The following is a 22,178-nucleotide window of genomic DNA, read 5'->3' on the forward strand; positions in this document are numbered from 1 at the left end:
TGGCACAGTTCAATATCTCTGTGCACACATCAACTATATGTAAAACTATGGACAAGAATAGTGTTCATTGGAGGACTCTACGGAGGAAGCCACAGCTGTCTCTTTATTGAACTGGCAAGTTAAAGTTTAATGTCCCGCAAGCTAGACTTGCTTCTAATATGGCTGCGTTATTGTCAAATCTCACGTGATCTCCCATTCTGTGACGTAAACGCTCAAGCCTAATAGCCCACGTACTTCAGAGCCGGTGTTTTCACACACAAACTGGAGCAGCACGTGCGGCAAACACACACACGTAAAACAGATGCAGAGGGATATGATGGCAGAGCATTCAGAGGAAAATTTGTCCTTTACGAGGTGGAAATATGAACACTATTTCAAGTTGGTTGAAATTAAAGTAAAGAACGTGCATTTAAAGTGTAATTTATGTCACGGGGCAAAGCTTTTGTCAACATCCGTGGTAAGCAATTCAGATCTGTTCATTTTTGTTGCACTTGAAGTGTAGGATAAATCTGTTGCTGGTGAGGTGCAATAAATATTACAAGGTTCCTGTAAGAAGTACAGACAAACTACCTGTCTGTACTTCTCTATTCAACTGACTCGAATACTGCTCAGAAAAATTTCTATTTCTTTGACATACAACAACTTCTTTTTAAAGTGACGGAAATAGTTACTTTTCCTGGTAACTAGTTACTTTTACTATAAAGTAATTCAGTTCCTAACTCAGTTACTTATTGGAAGAAGTAGTGAGTAACTATAACTAATTACTTTTTTAAAGTAATGTGCCCAACACTGCTCTTGATAGTAGCTCTTGATATGCTTTCTTCCTGTTGTCCCCCGCAGGATATTTTGATGCAAATGTATAATGGCGGGTGTCGAAGTGCCGCTTTATAGTTGACCTTTTCATAGATGCAATTTTATCATTGCATATTAGACACACTGCAGAACCTGCTCTCTCAATAAAGGCAAATTCCTCTGTCCATTCCAGCTGAAAAGTATGATACTCCTCATATATTTTTCTTTATGCCATCTTCTCAAAAGGGTTTCTAAAATTAGCTGACAAACGCGGAAAATGAAACTAAAAACGAGGGAAGTTTACTTCACGCACATGCGCACATCGCCCGCTATTTTCGACAGAAATACGGCGAGCCCACTTGAACACTGTCTCTGCCTCATCTGCATTCCCAATGCAATTGATAGATAAATAGATGGATAGACACAACGACATGTATGTTTGTCACTTTCCCACTAAAATTACTGCGAACCAGCTTTCTAGTCGCCGTTGACCGTCGCCGTTTCGTGCAAAGGCATATAACAACCTTTTTTTTCGTTTTTCTTTTTTTTTTTAAATAATTAACTCATTCACTCAGCCATTTTCAACGGAGCAGGGCCCTTTGCTCCCGGACATTTTACTGGATTTTGACTAATTTTGCAAGGCCCACAGAAAATTCTGTTCCATTGCTATATAAACATGGAACCCACCAAAAGAAAGATTAGACTCTCTTTTTTCAGCAGAAAAAAAAGTTAGTTCATATCTTTTTCCATTCTTTAGAAATCAGCATTAGAAAATAGCTTAGTTTGAGCAATTTTCCAATTTCTGATGAAAAAAATGGAGACATTGAGCTTTTTGTGAAAGCATACATTTCAAACATAACTTTGACTTATACACAGCTATTTTTTGCTTTAGTTACATCCCAAACATCTGAATAATGGTTTCCTTTTACAAAATAAGATAAACAACAAGACAAATGGAGCTTTTGATAGCAAAGTAACAATTGATTTACACATAACTAACTGAAAGATGACCCTGTTCTGGCCGCGACAGCCGGTTGAACTTTTCCCTCATCGCCGTCTGTCTCATCAAGATGAATTATTTTGAGTCTCTGCGGGCTCTGCTCGCCAACAGCACGGACTCAAAGGCATCGTCCGCTGTGCTAGTGCTCCCGGTCGTTCTGCTCGGTCGTCCAGCGCCTGGCATCCCGGGCGTCCTAACGGCATCCATTTGGTCGTCTTCCGCCGGTGCCCGGCCGTGCGGCTTGGCCGTTCGTTGCCGTTGAATCGGGTTGCGGGTCTTATCAAATGCGCTACTGCCCTCAAGTGGCCATTTTTATTGCTTTAAAATGAATTTTCAGCTTTGCGCTTTGGAGCTAAATTGAATCACCACCCAGAGATGTCTTTTTTGTAAAAAAAAAAAAAAAAAAAAAACGTAAAAGACGTATAAATACGTCTTTGGGGACACTGAAACAATTAAAAATATAACGTATTTATACAAATGAGTTAAAGATTTGTCTGCGAGCCAGATGCAGCCGTCAAAAGAGCCAGATCTGGCTCGCGAGCCATAGGTTCCCGACCCCTGTACTACAGGTATATACAGTAATTAAGGCTAGTGTACCCGTCTCACTTTTAATGAATTGTTGTCTCCCCTTTAGGATTACTTAAAGATGAACTTCCATTTATCTTTTACTGTATAACTTTTGAAGCCATTTAATCAGGTTTGCAAAAACACTTGCATTGAAAATGTCCAAAATTCAAGTCTTTTTTTTAAGCTGCTGTATTTCAATTTGTCCTTTTAGCTTCTCTCTCACTCTCTCGCTCTCTCTCGCTCTCTATCGATCGATAATCATAAAGGAGGTTCATAAGTGTCCACTTGAACTTCAGGTTGTTGAGATGTTAGTAAGCAAACTAGTTTAGACAGAATTAATTGCACTGTGGTGTCAGCCAAGCAACGCATGTCATTTTAAACCAAATGCTTCCAGACTGAATAATTGACAATCAATCAGTAGAATCAGTTAATGAAAATATCATGGCTGTATTGCGTGTGACATAAAGTGAAGGTTCAGCAGCTTGTGTGTGTTTACGTACAATACATCTGCATTTTTATTTATTTGGGCCAGTACACACATTTTGGGGGAGCCGCAATAGAGACGATAACACACTGACACACTCTATTTTCCAGGACACTGACTCGCAATATATATTCATGAACCAATGCAGATTGTGCTTAATCACCTCATGAGGGAGACTCAGTAGTCAGTGACTAAATTAAGACTCGGAATTCACGCTCGCATGAAGCTTCGACTTGGGCAATAAGAACTACATTACACCTGAAGTACACTTGGCACATGCGTCGTCTTGGGAAAATGTGCGCCAAAATTTGTTGTCACCAGTGCTTGCAATTAAAATATTAAATGAGTGCGTACTCTCTTGCACATTTAACATCATAACTCAGAGCCTATTCATTTTAACAAGAGAAAACGCTATTGGCTTTTATGAGAATATGCCAAAACATTATACTACTCTACAGTGGTTTTGTATATAAATGATAAATACTGTACTGTAATAACCAATTGGGCTGGGAAAGATGAAGTACAGATGGAAGGATTCCCCTTGCTAGATGGCCAGACTGCAATGGCCTTAGTAGCAAGCCTTTACAATGTTAGTTTAAGCAATATGAGAGTACATCATGAAATGAAATGCCTCACCCATTCTTAACCAGGAGATATGAGTGACGATAGAGAAGAAATGGCAGTAAAACAGGCCAAAATCCAGAAATCAGTTGGTGAGGTGGGGTGTCAAACTTGTGGTATACTGGGTGTGGCCAAAATCCATTGCATTTTTTTTTTTTTACATCATTTGTTTTCATTAAGGTTCAAAGTTGACATGTGACCGAAAACATTGGGCTAAAAATAGCTAAAATTTCATTTTTGGTTAAAAGGCAGAAAGTTTACCACCGAATAGTGTGAAGAACCGTCGTCCTCTTTTGATGACGTAATCAAAACACAGTGAAAAGCAACACTGCTGGCTCACAGCCAAAATGTCCGCGGTTTGGAAGTATTTTGAGGTATCAAAGAAAAATAGCAATTATTAGATGAAGGAAAATAAATTTGCTTCATCGCTGCTAAACGCTCATTCTGAAGTTGTTTTCGATTTATATCCTGTGTCACAATGAGTACAGTGCATTGGAGCCCGTGCGTGAGTAGTTTGGAGTTTAATCAAGCGAGCAGTGTACAAATAAATTAGTATTTAAATTCATACATGTGCATTTGCTGTGGTTTAGTACAGGGATGTCCAAACTTTTTGCAAATAGGGCCAGATTTGGTCTGGTAAAAATGTGGGGGGCAGACCTTGGCTAACGTTCTTTACGTAAAACAATATGTTTAAGCAAATTTTAGCAAGCTATTCCTTGTGTCACATTTGCTTTATTATTATTATTATTTTTTTAATGAATAATTTCAACAATCTCGCAACTAGCCTTTGTGGCGTTCTCTTTCGACTCTCGGGCTCTTGTGAAATACTGCTGCTGTAAAATTAAACTAGCTTCAAGTTGCTTCAATTTCTCGCTATGTATCTTCCCTGTCTCAAATTGAACTCTTTAAAAACAGCGACTGTCTCTTTGCAAATGAGGCAGACACAGTTGTTTGCATATTTTAGTGAAGAAATAGTCAATTTCCACCTATCCGTGAAGCGTCGGCCGTCGTCAACTTTTTTTGTTGTTGATTGTCGCCACTTTAGAAAATTGGGAGTAAAGAGTCACACGGGGTAATGTTGCTTAGAGTGGTGCTGCCTTTTAGTGGGTTATTGAGGAGCAGCATTTAGTGTGTAAGCTACTTCATATGCTGGTAGCAGTACTTCTGACCAATTTATTAAGTCTGTGTGCGGGCCAGACGTTATTGATTTTATGACAGAGGCTGGGGGCCGGATGAAATTGGACTGCGGGCCGCATTTGGCCCCCGGGCCGGACTTTGGACATGTCTGGTTTAGTATAATAATTTTATGGCATGACCACTTCCACTTTTTGTCACATTTTTTCCGCGACTTCCACGCCCCTTTTGCCAGTCGCTGTTTAATCCGGCCGGAAGTGACTTCGCTCGGCTTGATCGCCTGGGTCTCGATCAATTCCACTTGTTCCACAAGAAAACAGCGGATCTTATTTTAAGGAGAACGAGCAATTGTAATAGCCTTGCAAAGAGCTTTACTTGTTTCGGCGAGAATGGAATAGTTTTTTGTTGTTTTTGTGAACTACAGTTGCACACAAACATACAGTGCCTTGCAAAAGTATTCGGCCCCCTTGAACCTTGCAACCTTTCGCCACATTTCAGGCTTCAAACATAAAGATATAAAATTTTAATTTTTGTCAAGAATCAACAACAAGTGGGACACAATCGTGAAGTGGAACAAAATTTATTGGATAATTTAAACTTTTTTAACAAATAAAAAACTGAAAAGTGGGGCGTGCAATATTATTCGGCCCCCTTGCGTTAATACTTTGTAGCGCCACCTTTTGCTCCAATTACAGCTGCAAGTCGCTTGGGGTATGTTTCTATCAGTTTTGCACATCGAGAGACTGACATTCTTGCCCATTCTTCCTTGCAAAACAGCTCGAGCTCAGTGAGGTTGGATGGAGAGTGTTTGTGAACTGCAGTCTTCAGCTCTTTCCACAGATTCTCGATTGGATTCAGGTCTGGACTTTGACTTGGCCATTCTAACACCTGGATACGTTTATTTTTGAACCATTCCATTGTAGATTTGGCTTTATGTTTTGGATCATTGTCCTGTTGGAAGATAAATCTCCGTCCCAGTCTCAGGTCTTGTGCAGATACCAACAGGTTTTCTTCCAGAATGTTCCTGTATTTGGCTGCATCCATCTTCCCTGTCCCTGCTGAAGAAAAGCAGGCCCAAACCATGATGCTGCCACCACCATGTTTGACAGTGGGGATGGTGTGTTCAGGGTGATGAGCTGTGTTGCTTTTACGCCAAACATATCGTTTTGCATTGTGGCCAAAAAGTTCAATTTTGGTTTCATCTGACCAGAGCACTTTCTTCCACATGTTTGGTGTGTCTCCCAGGTGGCTTGTGGCAAACTTTAAACGAGACTTTTTATGGATATCTTTGAGAAATGGCTTTCTTCTTGCCACTCTTTCATAAAGGCCAGATTTGTGCAGTGTACGACTGATTGTTGTCCTATGGACAGACTCTCCCACCTCAGCTGTAGATCTCTGCAGTTCATCCAGAGTGATCATGGGCCTCTTGGCTGCATCTCTGATCAGTTTTCTCCTTGTTTGAGAAGAAAGTTTGGAAGGACGGCCGGGTCTTGGTAGATTTGCAGTGGTCTGATGCTCCTTCTATTTCAATATGATGGCTTGCACAGTGCTCCTTGAGATGTTTAAAGCTTGGGAAATCCTTTTTGTATCCAAATCCGGCTTTAAACTTCTCCACAACAGTATCTCGGACCTGCCTGGTGTGTTCCTTGGTTTTCATAATGCTCTCTGCACTTTAAACAGAACCCTGAGACTATCACAGAGCAGGTGCATTTATACGGAGACCTGATTACACACAGGTGGATTCTATTTATCATCATCGGTCATTTAGGACAACATTGGATCATTCAGAGATCCTCACTGAACTTCTGGAGTGAGTTTGCTGCACTGAAAGTAAAGGGGCCGAATAATATTGCACGCCCCACTTTTCAGTTTTTTATTTGTTAAAAAAGTTTAAATTATACAATAAATGTTGTTCCACTTCACGATTGTGTCCCACTTGTTGTTGATTCTTGACAAAAAAATTAAATTTAATATCTTTATGTTTGAAGCCTGAAATGTGGCGAAAGGTTGCAAGATTCAAGGGGGCCGAATACTTTTGCAAGGCACTGTATATCAGGATCTCATTTAGCTTAGCAACTGGAGGCGCAAGATTCCCAAACTTCCAACAAAAAGCGCATTTGTCAAGGTTTCAACGGCCGTGACGTCCATCGAACAGAATGCTACAACGACGCTGGTAGGGGTACAACGGTTCAGTTAGCCCACGGTTCGGTTTGAACCTCGGTTTTGGGATCACGGTTTCGGTTCGGTTTCAGTTTGCTTTTTGCATTTTTTTTTAACTGCCTTTATTTTGCTTTTAAGAAAATGAAATAAACACTTAAAATGTAAACATGTTCGACTGTTAAAATGCCTCAGCTCTTTGGCGAGTTTAGTGACTGACTACTGAAATACACAGTAGTAAAAAGTTACTTAGCAATGTAACTGGTGTTACCGTTCATGGTTTTTTTTCCCCATTTTTTTCAAAAAAACCCCAAAACAAACAAACATAGTAACCTTTGCTATGTTTGAAGGTCATTTAATGTTCTGAATCAACTGTTAAAGTTGATAAAATTGCTCCCGTTTTTGCATTAGTTCCCTTCTGTCTACTTTTGACATGTGAAAAATTTAAAACTGTTTCATCATTTAAAGATAGACTCAAGTCAAGATTTTTCCAATTTAGGAGTATTTTAGATGAAAAGTTACTTAGGTTCACTAGGAAGGTTCACTACAACAGAGCCTTTCTGAGAAGTTTACTGCTCTAAAATGGCGGCTGTTTACTAACGCTACCGAGTCTGTCATTTCGCATGTAGTTCTATATGCATGATATATCTAGGCGTAGGTTGTAGGCTGTCGGCTTCAGTCAGGAAATATTGGAGCCACCTAGCCTAGCATCGCGTTTGCTACAGCGTCACAACAAACACTCTTCCCTCTCCGTGCCTCTGACTTTTCTCGCGTCATTCAACCAACGTATTAACGAACGGAGGAAAAAAAAACGTAATGCACGAAAAACGTACAGAATTTGAATGTAACGTATGGCGTACACTTTTAAAAACCTGTGCTCACATGTACAAATTACGCCGAGACCGTACAACTTGACAGGTATGAATTATAGTGGACCGTCACAGTTAGGTAGTAGCACTCTCTAGCACGGGACGTCCAACTGTCAGTGGTCACGGCGAAACTATGTGCTTTAGCGAAGTCATCTTTGATGGCTTTGCGTGCCATTTCATAAATGTCGGGGAATACGTTGTTGGAGAAATATGTCCGTGAGGGAACAATGTAACGCGGGTCAAGCGTTGAAAATAAATTAACAAAGCCCGCCCTGTGTTTTCACTGGTGTCCTGCTCTGAGAAAGTGATATTTGTGGGTGATGCCGGCCGAGGTGCCGGAGTCATGTTATAAGTGTTACCATTAGCATAGGGAACAAGCGCTGAGCAATGCTTGCAAATTGGTTTTTTTTTTTTTCAATATTTTCGCTCCCTCCTATTTCCTCTCCCACCGCATTGTAGTCCACGGGGAAACCAAAATGTTGCCACACCGCAGATTTGAAAGAAGCCAGTGCTTCCTCAAAATTCGGTCTCTCCACTCCTCTGCTCGTCATAGCTTTTTGTTTTCTTTCTTGTTTCACTTTCACTTCGTTTGTAAGCTAGAGAGGGCGTTACTCGGCTTCTATTACACCGGTGCTTGACAGGGATCGGACATTTACTTGCGGCATGGCGGGAATTTCTCCACAGCTGTGCTTCACATCGCACACAGAGCTCGACCAATTCATTCCACAAGCGTTCGGAATAAATTAATTGCAAAACCAAAAAGGCGCGGTTCATAGAGGCGTATTGAACCGTACAGGGCGAACCGTACGGTTCGGCTTTGAACCGCAAACCGTTGCACTCCTAGACGCTGGCACCTCTGCTATAAGTTGCGTACAGAGCTTGTCACAAAATGATCACTGCCACCGGGAAGGTACTCTTCCAAGGGGTTTCAGAATCTCCACCTTTCAAACAAAATTTCTCGAGTCTCTGGGGTCGTACATCATTTTGAAAGATGTTTGCGTACTTGTGAGAAGGGACCATATTTTATTTCTGATCGTTTACATTTTTTTTTTTTTAAAATAGGCCAAGGCAGAAGGCATTAACCGGGAAACAGTGTTATTTTCGTCAACAATGACGATAACGAAAACATTTCGTCAACGAAAAATTTTCTTCATGACGATGAGGTCATGATGACGTGCTGAAAACGTGTCTTGGGAGACCAAAACATAACGAGATGGATGCCAGTTGTCTTCCGGCGACGCGAGAATGAGATGAAAATTAGCCATAGTTTCTGTCATAAATTCACAATGTGTGATATTTTCTTATGTTTGTATAGTTAGAACGCATTTAACAGTGTTTGGTCGTGTCACTCGTGAAGTGCTGCGTCTCCCCACACACGCGCACTTACTCACTGGTGAAGAAGCCTGTGCCCATTCCAGGTTCATTTTGGGAAACATATGTCAAGTGCTGCTTGGTAAGTTTTGCTTTCTTATCTTGGCTAGATATGCCACGTTGCTTTAGTCTTTAAAGGTCTGTGCTGAGTGATCATCACACACTAAACTAACCTGTAGCGTTAGCATAGCGTTCGCATTAGCATTTAGTACAGTGACTCGGTGTCTTAAACTCTTTGAAAATATTTTACATACAGTTCGGTGGGTCCAGGTGAGTTTAATTAAATGCAAATAATGTGCTGTTTTCCTGCTGAGTGTGTATGATCATCATGAAAATGGTTATGTCCTTGTAGATTCTGCAGTTATGTGCTCGTCTTTCATGTTCATTTGAAATTATTGGAAACCTTTTATTTATTTATTCACAAACTAAAACTTTTGAAGTTTGTAGACGAAAACATTTTGACAATTTTCGACTAAAACTAGACGAAATTTGTCCGGGTTTTTGAAATGACTAAAATATGACTAAGACTACTAAGTATTTTTGCCCAAAAGACTAAGACGGAAATTAAAATGGCTGCAAAAACAACACTGTCGGGAAATAATGAAATAAAAATTAATGAATGAATTAATTAAAAATGAATTGTTGTTTGGCTTTCGGTTTTTCGGCCAAGTGTTTCCAATATTCGTTTTCGGCCAAGAAGTTTGCTTTCGGTACATCCCTACTTAAAAGTGAGCAAAAGCCCACCTGAAGCTGACTTTGGACATGAAACCCTTGACTTTTACCACCCAAATGCAGGGGACTAAACAAACATCCTCTCACATTCACACCTATAGTCTTCAGTTATTCCAAAATGCTTGTTTTAAAATCTGGGACGAGTGAGCACATTGCAAAAACCCACGCAAACACACGGAGAACATGCAAATTCCACATAGGAAAGCCCTGGCTGAGATTCAAAGCAGAACCAGACGTGCCAACCGCTAGGCTATATTAGTAATCCTGTTTTTGTTTTTTTAGTTTTCATATTTGGATTCTCTTATGTAGCTTAATAGGATAAGCAAGGTACTGTAGTGGAAGGTAAAGTTGTAGTCATTTTTTAGCTTATGAATGTTTTGTATTTATAATACATTGGTATTTTATTAATAATCAGTTTGGAGCAACAATGCATGATGTGAGAGTAGTTCAAATATTAGAGCAAGCCGGGCTGTGTTTATATCCAACGCGCTTGGTCGCAGGACATCTGCTGTTGTTTGTGCGGTGCGTTCAAGCGCAAATTTTTGGGCCGAGAAATGTGAGTTGCATGACATGATGCTGTGTTTTTTTAAATTAATTTATTTATTTTTTATTAATATCTGCTGTTGCCTTCACTTGCCTTACACTAATTACAGTATGCCTCACAGAAGACTTTCATCAATTATTGGATTTTACTGCCACTTTTCCAAGGCATTCAGTGTTTACCTGACAATTTGTGCAGTGCTATTAGCAGGCTTTAAATTACACAACATGCAGGAAGCCAACAATCAACGCAATCTCGCGATAGTCTCCAGGCGCCGTTGTCCGCCCCTAAGTTGTTGTGTAGCGTTCAGTAGTTACACTAATGAAGAGAAATAACAGCCATCCGCAATGTGACTCTAGAGTGTGCTAAAACCATCTGTTGTGTGCTCTCAAAATTAACTTTTTGAGCATTACTACGTATGTGCTGATGTAAGGCTGAATAGCTTTGAAGAACAATTGATTATTAAAAGAGAATATCTGAAGTTGTCGTTGTCAACCCAGGTGTTCATAGGCCAATGGAATGCAGAGTTTCCTCATTATATGCCTCATACCTTATAACGGTGTTTCCCAAGCATTATTTTTTCTTTTAATAAAATGCCCTAATATATATCGGAGGTCACTGAATTAGTCTGTCTTAAGGTTGCTTGCAATGACATTAACCCTTTAAAACACCTGAGCCTATTTTGTCCAAATTTACATGCCTTTGATATTTGATATGCCTTTATATTTCGAAGAAAAAATTGTTCACAATGGCCTGGTAGGGTCCCTTTTTTCAGGACACAATTACCTTCATTTCCAAACTGTTGTTTTCGTCACTGACCAATTATAATCAACATTTTGGAACCAAAAAGACCAAATCACATTTTTTGGGGGACAAAATTTGTAAAATTGATGCCCCATTGACAACCAAACATGTTCAATGAAACATTTTAAAGCTTGATAATATTTATTCAACTTGTTCGGATAAACATTCAACAGAAAAAAATGAGACTGAATAGTTTTATATTTAATAATTTAACAGAAACAGCGGGTATGGTCATAGGCGTTTTTGTCCTTTTTACATACTTTGGTCAAAACAGGTTATATACAGTAGACCCAACAGTGCAAAATAGAGAACATACTGTATATATACCATCTAACACAAAAAGGGTTTGGAGGATATCTCTTTGTGAGGTTAGTTATGGCACCGATCACCTTATCAAAAGTAGATACATACAATCAAGCTTCTTGAACACACACATTTATATTAGGGCTGTCAAACGGTTAATTTTTTTAACCCTTTAACACCGAACGTGTCGGCAGCGACACGTTTACGCATGTCGTCTTTGAAGCTTCGTCACGCTGTAATTACGTCACCCACGTGCTGCTGGTTGGTCTCATTTGAAAGTGCGGAAGTTGATGTCCACACCAGTTTTTATTTGCAGTCAATTGACCAAGAAAAATGGGAGATAATGTCATTTGAGTTTTATAGTTTTATTGCACTCATAAATATGCATTAAAACGCTGCATGGACCATGTATCTATCTCCATATTTCCATCATTTCTTGTCCTTTTTCAAAACCGAAAGCAGCACAAAAGACTACATATCCCAAGAGCTGTCATGATGTCAAGAAGGACGAACCGAATGTGGACATTTTTAATAAATTTCCGAGCGAGGCGCCAACTAAGGAAAAGGAGGCATGCGAATCAAGCAACGGCCGGTTGGATTGAGTGAGCGACTTTGAAACGTGCAGAATGAATCTAAAACTAAATTTAGCGCAAGCTAATGCATTATTTCATTAACTCAAGGAAGAAGATTAGCCGTAGTTGTCGTTGTTTTCCTGGGATGAGTCGGCATCTCGGCGAGAAGTGACAGCAGCGCGCAAATGGCGAAAGAGTAGGCTGTGTGGCGTTGAGTGTGACGCAGCTCCCGTGACCTGTTCATGCAGACGCTTTATTGAGTGCGCAAAAAAAAAAAAATTATTGGGTCGTATGCCAGAAAAAATTTAATTGAACTGAACTACTTATCAAAATTTTTTAAAATACTTTTTTTCAATGTTATATATATATTTTCTTCACTATAATCTTTTCAATTTTTATAAAGCTGAGTGTTCGAGAAGCTTGATTGCATGTACGTATATACTTTAGATAAGGTGATGGGTATAATACCTAACTTCACAAAGAGATATCCTCCAAACCCTTTTTGTGTAAGATGATATATATTTATATTTTTCTCACTATTTTGCACTGTATATAACCTGTTTTGACCATAGTATATGTAAAGGCCAAAAACGCCTATGACCATACTTGCTGTTTGTGTTGAATTGTCAAACATAAAACTATTCAATCATATTTTTTTCTACTGAATGTTTATCCTAACAAGTTGAATAAATATTATCAAGCTTCAAAACGGTTGGTCGAGCATGTTTGGTTGTCAATGGGACAACAACGTTACAAATTAATGAAAAAATATTTTGAGATTTTTTTGTCTTTCTGGGTCCAAAATGTGGATTATAATTGGTCAGTGAAGAATGCAACAGTTTGGACATGAAGTTCGAAGTGTCCTTAAAAAAAGGACCCCACTTGGCCATTGTGAATAATTTTTTCTTTGAAATATAAAGGAAACATCAAATGCATGCAAATTCGGCCAAAATAGACTTAGGTGTTAAAGGGTTAATTGACGTAATCACAGCTTAAAAATTAATTAATCGCAATTAATCGCAATTCAAACCATCTATAAAATATGCCATATTTTTCTGTAAATTATTGTTGGAATGGAAAGATGAGACAAAAGACGGATATATACATTCAACATACTGTACATAAGTACTGTATTTTTTTTTATTATAACAATAACTCAACAAGATGGCATTAACATTATTAACATTCTGTTAAAGTGATCCATGGATAGAAAGACTTGTAGTTTTTAAAAGATAAATGTTAGTACAAGTTACAGAAATTTTATATTAAAACCCCTCTTGATGTTTTCGTTTTGATAAAATTTGTAAAATTTTCAATCAAAAAATGAAATAGTAGCTCGCCATTGTTGATGTCGCCGAGCGGTGACGTCACATGGGCTCCCTGCCGTTCTTCCACAGTGTCTTTAACTACGTAAGGTAGTGATTGAAATGCACCACAAGGTGTCAATGGCGAGTTTTAAATTACTGCGAAATCAAACCAATGAGTGTGTTTTGTCCCTCGACCGACGCCGTAGTTCCCTGTTTACTTGTCCATCCATTGTACATCATTTGAGTGCTGGCTTCACAACGTACGAGACCTCTGATCGTTTGTATATTGTGACTGAATATTGCCATCCCTTGTATTTGTTGAGCTAAACGACAGCTAAACGAAATGTTTGAATAGTTTGTCCAAAGTCTGAGCATCATTAAAACAGATAGAAGCGCTTTTCTTTTTGGGAACATTTTTTTTTTGCTCTGTATTCTGTCCTCAGTGTGTGTGAGTACACAAATTGACAGATAGCAAACAACAGAAGCTCCAAAGAGGAATCAGACGTTGAGGCAAAGTTGAATGGTCTTTTCTGTAATCATCAATTCTCTTGACAGGGGCACGTTTTTGATTATTGTAAAACTGAAAATAATAAACATTGTGCCAATAACTTGCACAAGTCACAAAATAACACAAAGTATACACACACGTTTCCATTTGAGCAGTAGCACTAGCCAATTAGCTCATAAGCAACAAATAATGTAACTACATTGCACCATATATGTAAACAAAATGAAATGTACATCACCAATAATTACACAAAGCTCATTAATATACAGTATACAAAGAAAGAATTCTACTCAAGAGCGATATATGTATAAGAGACAAAAAGTGTGATGAGACAGCGAGAACTGCCAGTGAATACTGGATGCAGACGTTAGCTGGTCTGTATAGCACTGTATTGGTATGAGTTTGCATCGACATATAATCACATCAGCAGAGCGCGCTGAAACTCATAAAATCAGACGCACCCAAGCGCCAGCAGAGGGAGACAAAACACCAAAAAACACAAGTAACAGGTGGACATGACACTGTTCTGTCATTTTAATCTGTTTGTGTGGGGCATGTGCGTTAAATGTGTCAAATATTTTAACATGATTAATTAAGAAAATTAATTAACGCGATAATTTTGACAGCCCTAATTTATATGCAAATTCTAAAGATTGATAATGAAAACAAAATCAAATATAACATTAAAAAAAGTATTTTCAAAAATATTGACAATAAACTAGTTCAGTTCAATTTTTTGAGGCATACCACTCACTCTCCTCTTGATCAAGACACAGCTACGTCACACAAGCCTACTCTTCGTAGTTTGCGCACAGCTGTCACTTCTTACTGGCCGACTCATCCGAAGAAAACAACGACAAATCTGGCTCATCCTTTTCCTCGAGTTGTAGAAATAATGCATTAGCTTGCATTAAATTTAGTTTTCGATTCATTCCGCACGTTTCGAAGTCGCTCGCTTAATCCAACCGGCCGTCTTTCGCTACCTCGCCTCCCTCTCCTTTGGTGGCACTTCGCTCTGCAATTTATTAAAAATGTTCACATTACGTCCGTCCTTCATGACCTCACAATGGCTCATGGGATATGTAGGCTGTCCAGGTGCTTTCGGTTTTAAAAAAGGACAAGAAATGATAGAAATAAGGACATAAACACATGGTCCATGTATCGTATTAATGTTTATTTATGAGGGCAATAAAACTATAAAACTCAAATGACATTATCTCCTGTTTTACGTGGTCCATTGACTTCAAGTAAAAACGGGCGTAGACCTCAGCTCCCGCACTATCAAATGAGACCAACCAGCGGTACGTGGGACGTAATTACAACATGACGATGCTTCAAAGATGATATGCGTAAACGTGTTGCCGCCGACACGTTCGTTTAAAGGGTTAACCAACATATGTGTCAATCCATTTGACCAATGTGCTGGAATGCTTCACGATGCCTCATCTCCCCATCACTAGTGACAGTTCATTCAAAGCCAGGATACGGTGAGAATCTGAGGACTGGAAAACCTTTTGTAAGGTTCTCTATTCTACAGGTAGTGCGTCAAAAGATACCCATACTAGTAGTCTTTATCCACATTTTATAGAGAACTTATAGTTTGTTGTCTTAATAGCATAATTCCACCAAAAGTATCTCTATTAAATTATTTATCTTTACGGAATTAGAATCTAACAACGTGAAATTTATAACATTATCGACAAAGCCTTAGGGGATGTCTCTGACTGTGGCTGGGAGAATGTTACTGGCTGATGGACACTGATTGGCCGTGAAGGAGGACAATGACATAACCGCTGCTTTTTGGGAAATGAGCCGAGTTTATTTCACTGCCACCAACTGTCGTATCTCAAAATTTGGTTCACAAATCTTAGCAGAAAAATCTTCCAAACAACAGTTAGTGCCTTGAAAATACTGTAAATCTGATTACTGTATTTTTCGGACTATAAATCGTAGATTATTTCATAGTTTGGCTGGGGGTGCGACTTGTACTCAGGAGTGACATATGTGTGAAATTATTAACATTATATCATTTCACATGTTATTCTGGTGTTTTGGAGTCACGCTGATTGTTTGGTAAACTTATTAGCATGTTCTTTATTCTATAGTTATCTGAATAACTCTTAATAGCTATGTTACGTTAGCATACCGGCCACGTTCGCATTTCGTTGTTCATGCATCAAGTAACATTATCATACCGTACACTTATTCAGCATGTTGTTCTCTATTCTATTTTTATTTTAAATTGCCCTCCAAGATGGCATATGTGTTCTATGTGTTGTGTGTATGTGTTTATCAATTAAATTTACCCCAAAAAAATGCGACTTATACTCAGGTGCGACTTATGTTTTTTTTTTTTTTCTCTTCATTGCGCATTTTTGGGCAGGTGCGACCTATAGTCTGAAAAATACGGTACTCGAATTTCAAGGCACCGTTGTTTATGTTTATCAACCTGTCCATATGCATTTTTGGAATGTGAAAGGAATCTGGTGTATTACTGCTGCACTCATTTATAACATGAATACAGATGAATATAGTTGTCCATCCAAACACCTCAGAGGGTATTATCGCTCTTAATTCATTACCAATTATTACAGGAGAAAAAGAGCTTGCCCTCAAATCATTAATGTTCGCTTATTTTGTCGCAGTTCGCCGAGCTTCACTGTACTCCACCTGACTGAGAGGCATTCATCCTGTTGCTATGGCAAACCTCACTTAAATGCAATGCGATTTATCTTTGCTGCTGTATAAATTGAATTGAGGATTTTTTTTTTCTAAATGCACTCACAGTGCTTATGTTTTTTTCTCTTTTTTTTTTTTTTTTTTTTACTTCTAATCCCATCGAATTAGAATCATGATACTCTTCTTCAGGCAAGACTGCTTCGTTGAATGAGAAACACATTGGACTGAAACCTTTGAAAATGTAACTAAACCGCTCACTGGAGAGACAAATACATCCCCAAAATATTGCTTATACAAAGATAAATTGGGGATTGGATTTAGTTTTATGAAATGTCATGATATGTGGTTGCAATTTGCTGTTGCACCGCATCATTCTAAAGTCTTAAGTGTACAGGTAAAGTTCTATTTTGACAATCTGAACTGACAAACAAGTGAATAAATACGTTTAAGACATCAAAGACTCTTAAATGTTCATTGATGCGAATATGTGAAGTAAAGGGGTGAATGGCCACAATAGAGCAGTGTTGTTTTTGGCAGCCATTTTAATTTTCGTCATAGTCTTAAGCCTGAGTTATGCTTCGGCGTTGCGGTGACGGCGTAACGACGACAACATCAATGAGCATTCGATAGTTCTGCTCTGTCATTCACCGCCAAGACACTAGAGGGGTGTGGCATTGTGTTTGTATGGTTATGGGGGACTTGTCGACTTCTTCTTGTTTTCTTCTGGTTACACAACAATGCCAACGAGTTTTTTGTTGGCCATTTGGCAAACTTTAGAATGTCTTGACGAGACATTGTAAAGGTTGTTGTGCTTGCAGAACTCTTCGATGATACTCTCGTCGGCTAGGTCCATTTTTGCGTGTAGCACAATGATGATTGGAAATGGCGGTGATTATAAGCTGAACCAAAAACAACAGTAGGAGCGGATCAATCACAGTCCATTTGCGTCACGTCTCCATGCGCTGATGTAACGCGAAGTCAGAAAATTGTGGAAATGCACGTCAGGCTACGGCAAAGGGCCGTAAATCGGGTCTGCCTTGGCGGCGTAGGTCTGCCACGGACCAAAATTGTCATTAGTCTTAGTTATATTTTAGTCATTTCAAAATGTGTTTGTCTTCATGTAGTTTTAGTCAACAAAAAAATCCGACAAATTTTGTCTAGTTTTAGTCGAAAATCCTCAAAATGTTTTCGTCAATAAAGTTCAAAAGTTTTAGTCCATGAATAAAAGTTTCCAATAATTTCGAATAAACATGACAGACGAGCACATAACTGTAAGGTCTACAAGGTCATGATGATAATACACACTCAGCAGGAAAACAGCCCATTATTTGCAATCAATTTAACTCACTTGGACGCCACGAACTGTATGTAAAATGTTTTCCAAGAGTTTAAGAAGACACCGAGTCACTGCGCTAAATGCTAACGCTATGCTAACGTGAACGCTATGCTAACGCTACAAGTTAGTTTAGTTTGTGATGATCACTTAGCACAGACCTTTAAGGGCTAAAGCAACACAGAAACGCCAAGATAAGAACACAAAACTTACCACACAGCACCTGATAAATGTGTTTCACAAAAGGAGCCTGGAATGGGCACAGGCTAGCGTGTGTGGGGTAGGAGGGATCCACAGCACGTCACATGAGTAATGCAACCAAATACTGCTAAATCCGTGGTAACTACACTTTGTGAATTTATGACAGAAACTATGGCAAATTTTGATCTTGTTCTCATGTCGACAGACGGCAACTGGCATTTATCTCGTTATATTTTAGTCTCCCAAGAAACGTTTTCAGCGTGTCATCGTGACCTCATCGTCATGAAAAAATTGTTCGTTGATGAAATATTTTCGTTGTCGTCATCGTTGACGAAAACAACACTGCAACAGAGACGAGAGTAACTTCGCTGCATTTTTTGGTTGTAGGCCTATAGTCATTATTATTTCATTTATCCACATTGCATTTCCTGGTAATGCATGACCCTAAGAAAGCCAAAGAAAAAGCAAAATCCTGTACTTTTTCCAGGACTGGTGGGTGAGTGCGTACTTGTTGAGTCCAGTTGGATAAGCTTTGAATGTGCGAGGTGAGGGGGGTTAAGGAAGCCCCTGACGTGCTTTGAGTTGTATTGATTGAAAGTTCCCTGGTGCATTGATTATAAGCCCTGTGAAATCAGACAATCAGAAGATTTAAAGCTCCTCGGCAGAGGGATATCGACAGGTGCAATGCTTCTGATGAGCCTTTGAAAATCAGTTTGGTAAATGTATGCTTCGGAGAGGGAAACGGCTAACCCCATTGTGAATAAATATGTATAAGTTGGCATCTTTCCTTCCATGTTGGTGTTGTGTTTTCCTACTCGTACTGCAGCCTTGTGTCTTTCCCCGCAGAGCTCCATGTATTCTCTGGCCCTGAAGTGTCTGATCAGCCTGTCTACAGTCATCCTGCTGGGCCTCATCATCGCCTATCATGCAAGGGAGGTTCAGGTAAAATGACTCACTTGCTGTCGAGCAATAGTCCTGCATTTGCTGCTTCATTTGCTGTTGTCCTTAACAGAAACTTGTTTGCCCTTGAACACTCATGAGACACAACATAAGGTTTATTTGCGAGAAGATAATCCTTTGATTGACACAGTTAATAATGTATTTGTTTAGCCCATAGCGCGCCTCTTTAGCAGTACGTGAAGCAATTATAACTTTGTACTAATTGGAAACTTTTATTTTAGGGATAAATTTTATGTCCCTTTTCACCGACTGTGCTATTGCAATACAGTAATAAGTGGCGAGTAGTCAATTTTAGGGAAAAAAGTATGGACGTCACGATCATCAATTAATTAATCAAAGTAAGTAAAACATCTATTCAACGCTCACTCATTGAATGGATCTTATTTTCAAATACAGGTAGTCCGCGGTGTACGAACGAGTTCCGTTCCTGAGCTGGCGATTTGATTTCCGCGTAAGTCGGAATTAATCCTTTAAATACCTCAAAACACCATCTAAATCAATAAAAAAAACTACCCAAAAACATGTAGTATATGTCATTGTACTGTCCTTGCCAAGACGTTGGAGCTAAGTCCTAGCTGAGCTAAGCTCAGAAATCACGATGTCAGACGTCCGTGGGATTTGCTGATTTTAATTAGCTGCTCATGACATCAACACTTGCTGAATGAAACTAAAATGAAATGAAATAAATCAGTCTCATCTTCACTTACAGCAATTAAAATTTGCATTTACAAGTAGCTGCTGATATAGCAATAACAAACGATTAGCATGTATCAGTTAGCGTCCACACATCATCAAAAACAATCACATAAACCCGCACCAAGTATTCGACCACAATTGAAAAATCACAATAAACAGTACAAAAGGGGTTATTATATACAGCCGTCTGCTCTGGATGCTTCACAAGCAAAAAATGTGCGCACAGGCTGTCACCTCTGTCACGGCTGCTCTGTGTGTGCGTGTGTGGGGTAGGCAGGCGCGTCAGTACATGCACTCGCTTTCTGTTCTACGCTTCCAGCGCCAAAATAAAAGCTAGAACCAACAGAAAAAAAGTCAACTTAAAAAAAAAAAAAAAAATATGATGAGACGCAGGCGTTGTAAAGTTGAAATCGCGTATGTCAGGTCAGTCGTGAACCAAGGATTACCTGCATTTAATTAATTTACCCATTTCATTTTGGGCCTTATCCTGCTAGTTCTATACGTTTCAATGGCCTGGGACGGCGGTCAAATGGATGTTAATGTAGGTGCTTGAATTTTTGGCTATCATGTGACTTCTTGCTGGACTTTCATTGGCAAATTCAAAATAAAAAACAAAGAGCTCCTTCCATGGCAAATTAGTGCGTTAGGGTGATTTTCCCCCCATCAAATCTGACTGATTACAACACCCTGACTACAGAGACATACCTGTCACTCAAACAGCTACAAAGTCACAGTAAACCCAGGGAGGAGCTCACTGGGTGAGGGCTGCATGGTACTTCGTCCTGCACATTAACTCATTTGCTCCCAAAAACGTTTAATACGTTCTATTTTTAATTGCTTCACTGTCCCAAAAACGTATTTATACTTTTTTGCGTTTTTTTTTTTTTTTTTTTTTTTTTGACAAGAGGCATCTTTAGGTTCCTATGTATCTAAGATACAATGCACAAAACTCAAAACCCAATTATAAAGCAATAAAACTGGCCACTGGAGGTCAGTAGCGCATTTGGTAAGAACTCATCTTGGGCCAAGAAAGGAAGTGAAGAAAAACAGTCAGGAAACGGAAGTTGGATCGATCTTGTGAAGGGACGTGAGAATTTGAGAAAAAATGTGGAGAACGATCGGGAAAAAAGGCAGACGACACTGGAGGAGTGTTTTGAAAAGAAAACGAAACCATTGTCAAAGACAGATTCAAAAAAATCTATCTTGATGAGACAGACGGTGTCGTCTACAACAGCGTCAGGTTCCACACACGTTCTGCAGAGCTCACGTTGCGTTACTCCTTAGCCCGAGGTTGAAACCAACGTTGAAGATGATGAAAAAAGTGAGACCGATCTTAAACCAGACTCATCAGATTAGCCACGGGAGCAGCCGAGAGCCTACCCTGTTGTTTTGTGCGCAAAAAGTTCAACAGTTCAGTAGTTTAGTTATGTGTAAATAAATTGTTACTTTGCAGTCAAAAGCTCTATTTGTCTTGTTGTTTATCTTATTTTGTAAAAGGAAAACATTATTCAGATGTTTTGGATGTAACTAAAGCAAAAAATAGCTGTGTATAAGTCAAAGTTATGTTTGAAATGTATGCGTTCACAAAAAGCTCAATGTCTCTGTTTTTTTCATCAGAAATTGGAAAATTGCTCAAACTAAGCTATTTTCTAATGCTCATTTCTAAAGGATGGAAAAAGATATGAACTAACTTTTTATTCTGCTGAAAGAAGAGAGTCTAATCTTTGTTTTAGTGGGTTTCATGTTTATATAGCAATAGAACAGAATTTTCTGTGGGCCTTGCAAAATCAGTCAAAATTCAGTAAAACGGCCGGGAGCGAAGCACCATGCTCCGTTAAAAATGGCTGGGAGTGAAAGAGTTAATAACCAAACACAATTTGTCATTAATATCCGGTGGTCCCAATTTTCGGCATATAAATCCTTGCTCGTGAGTTCCTGTTACTTACTTATTCGCAGCACTCATGCTCTTGGTTACGTTGTGGAGAGCTGCAAAAGGTAAGAAGTAGGGTGCCCCGATCGCATATTTTTGCACCAGAGTACGAGTCTCCTGATTTCCTGGTCACCTGATCGAAGACATCCCTAGTAAGAAGCCCAATAAATTCCCAAGCAGCAGGTATTTTTACATAAAGGGCAACATTTGTTGCCTTAGGCTCATCGGAAATACTATGTAGTTATCCAACAGAAATTGTTGTATGACGTTAGCGGCTAATGTTTGCCAGTCAGACGTTTGTGAGCTGACTATTTTGTACGGTGATACATGTGCAGCGGTATTCGTGTCCTCATTTCTATAGTCTGCTTCCGTCGTAGTCCTTTTGTGTACGTGTCATAGCAATTGGCATTGGTGTATGTCTACTTCTGTTGTAACCACCTGCTTCTTATGTTGTCCTTCTGGGTTTGTGTTGTTGCAACTGGAACTCTTCTTTCACTTTCTCTCGATTACTCATATGTCAAACTCTATTCATGAAACCAAACCGTTGCCTCAAAAGAGTTTCAACAATGCCCAGAATTAGGCCTGTCGCGATAACAAATTTTAGTGTGCGATAATTT

The 22,178-nt window shown here is 39.2% G+C and overlaps 1 protein-coding gene across 2 annotated transcripts in view; it reads left to right on the top strand.

The window, feature by feature from the left end:
• Positions 1-22,178, top strand: part of kcnn3 (potassium intermediate/small conductance calcium-activated channel, subfamily N, member 3) — a 218,485-nt gene that overhangs the window by 34,963 nt on the left and 161,344 nt on the right. For both annotated transcript variants that reach the window (XM_057834614.1, XM_057834615.1), the window contains exon 3: positions 18,822-18,917. In XM_057834614.1, coding sequence (XP_057690597.1) covers positions 18,822-18,917 — 96 coding nt within the window. The remainder of the gene's footprint in view (positions 1-18,821; positions 18,918-22,178) is intronic.

Source organism: Corythoichthys intestinalis, chromosome 4 (genome assembly GCF_030265065.1).
Source record: "Corythoichthys intestinalis isolate RoL2023-P3 chromosome 4, ASM3026506v1, whole genome shotgun sequence".
Taxonomy (NCBI): Eukaryota; Metazoa; Chordata; class Actinopteri; order Syngnathiformes; family Syngnathidae; genus Corythoichthys; species Corythoichthys intestinalis.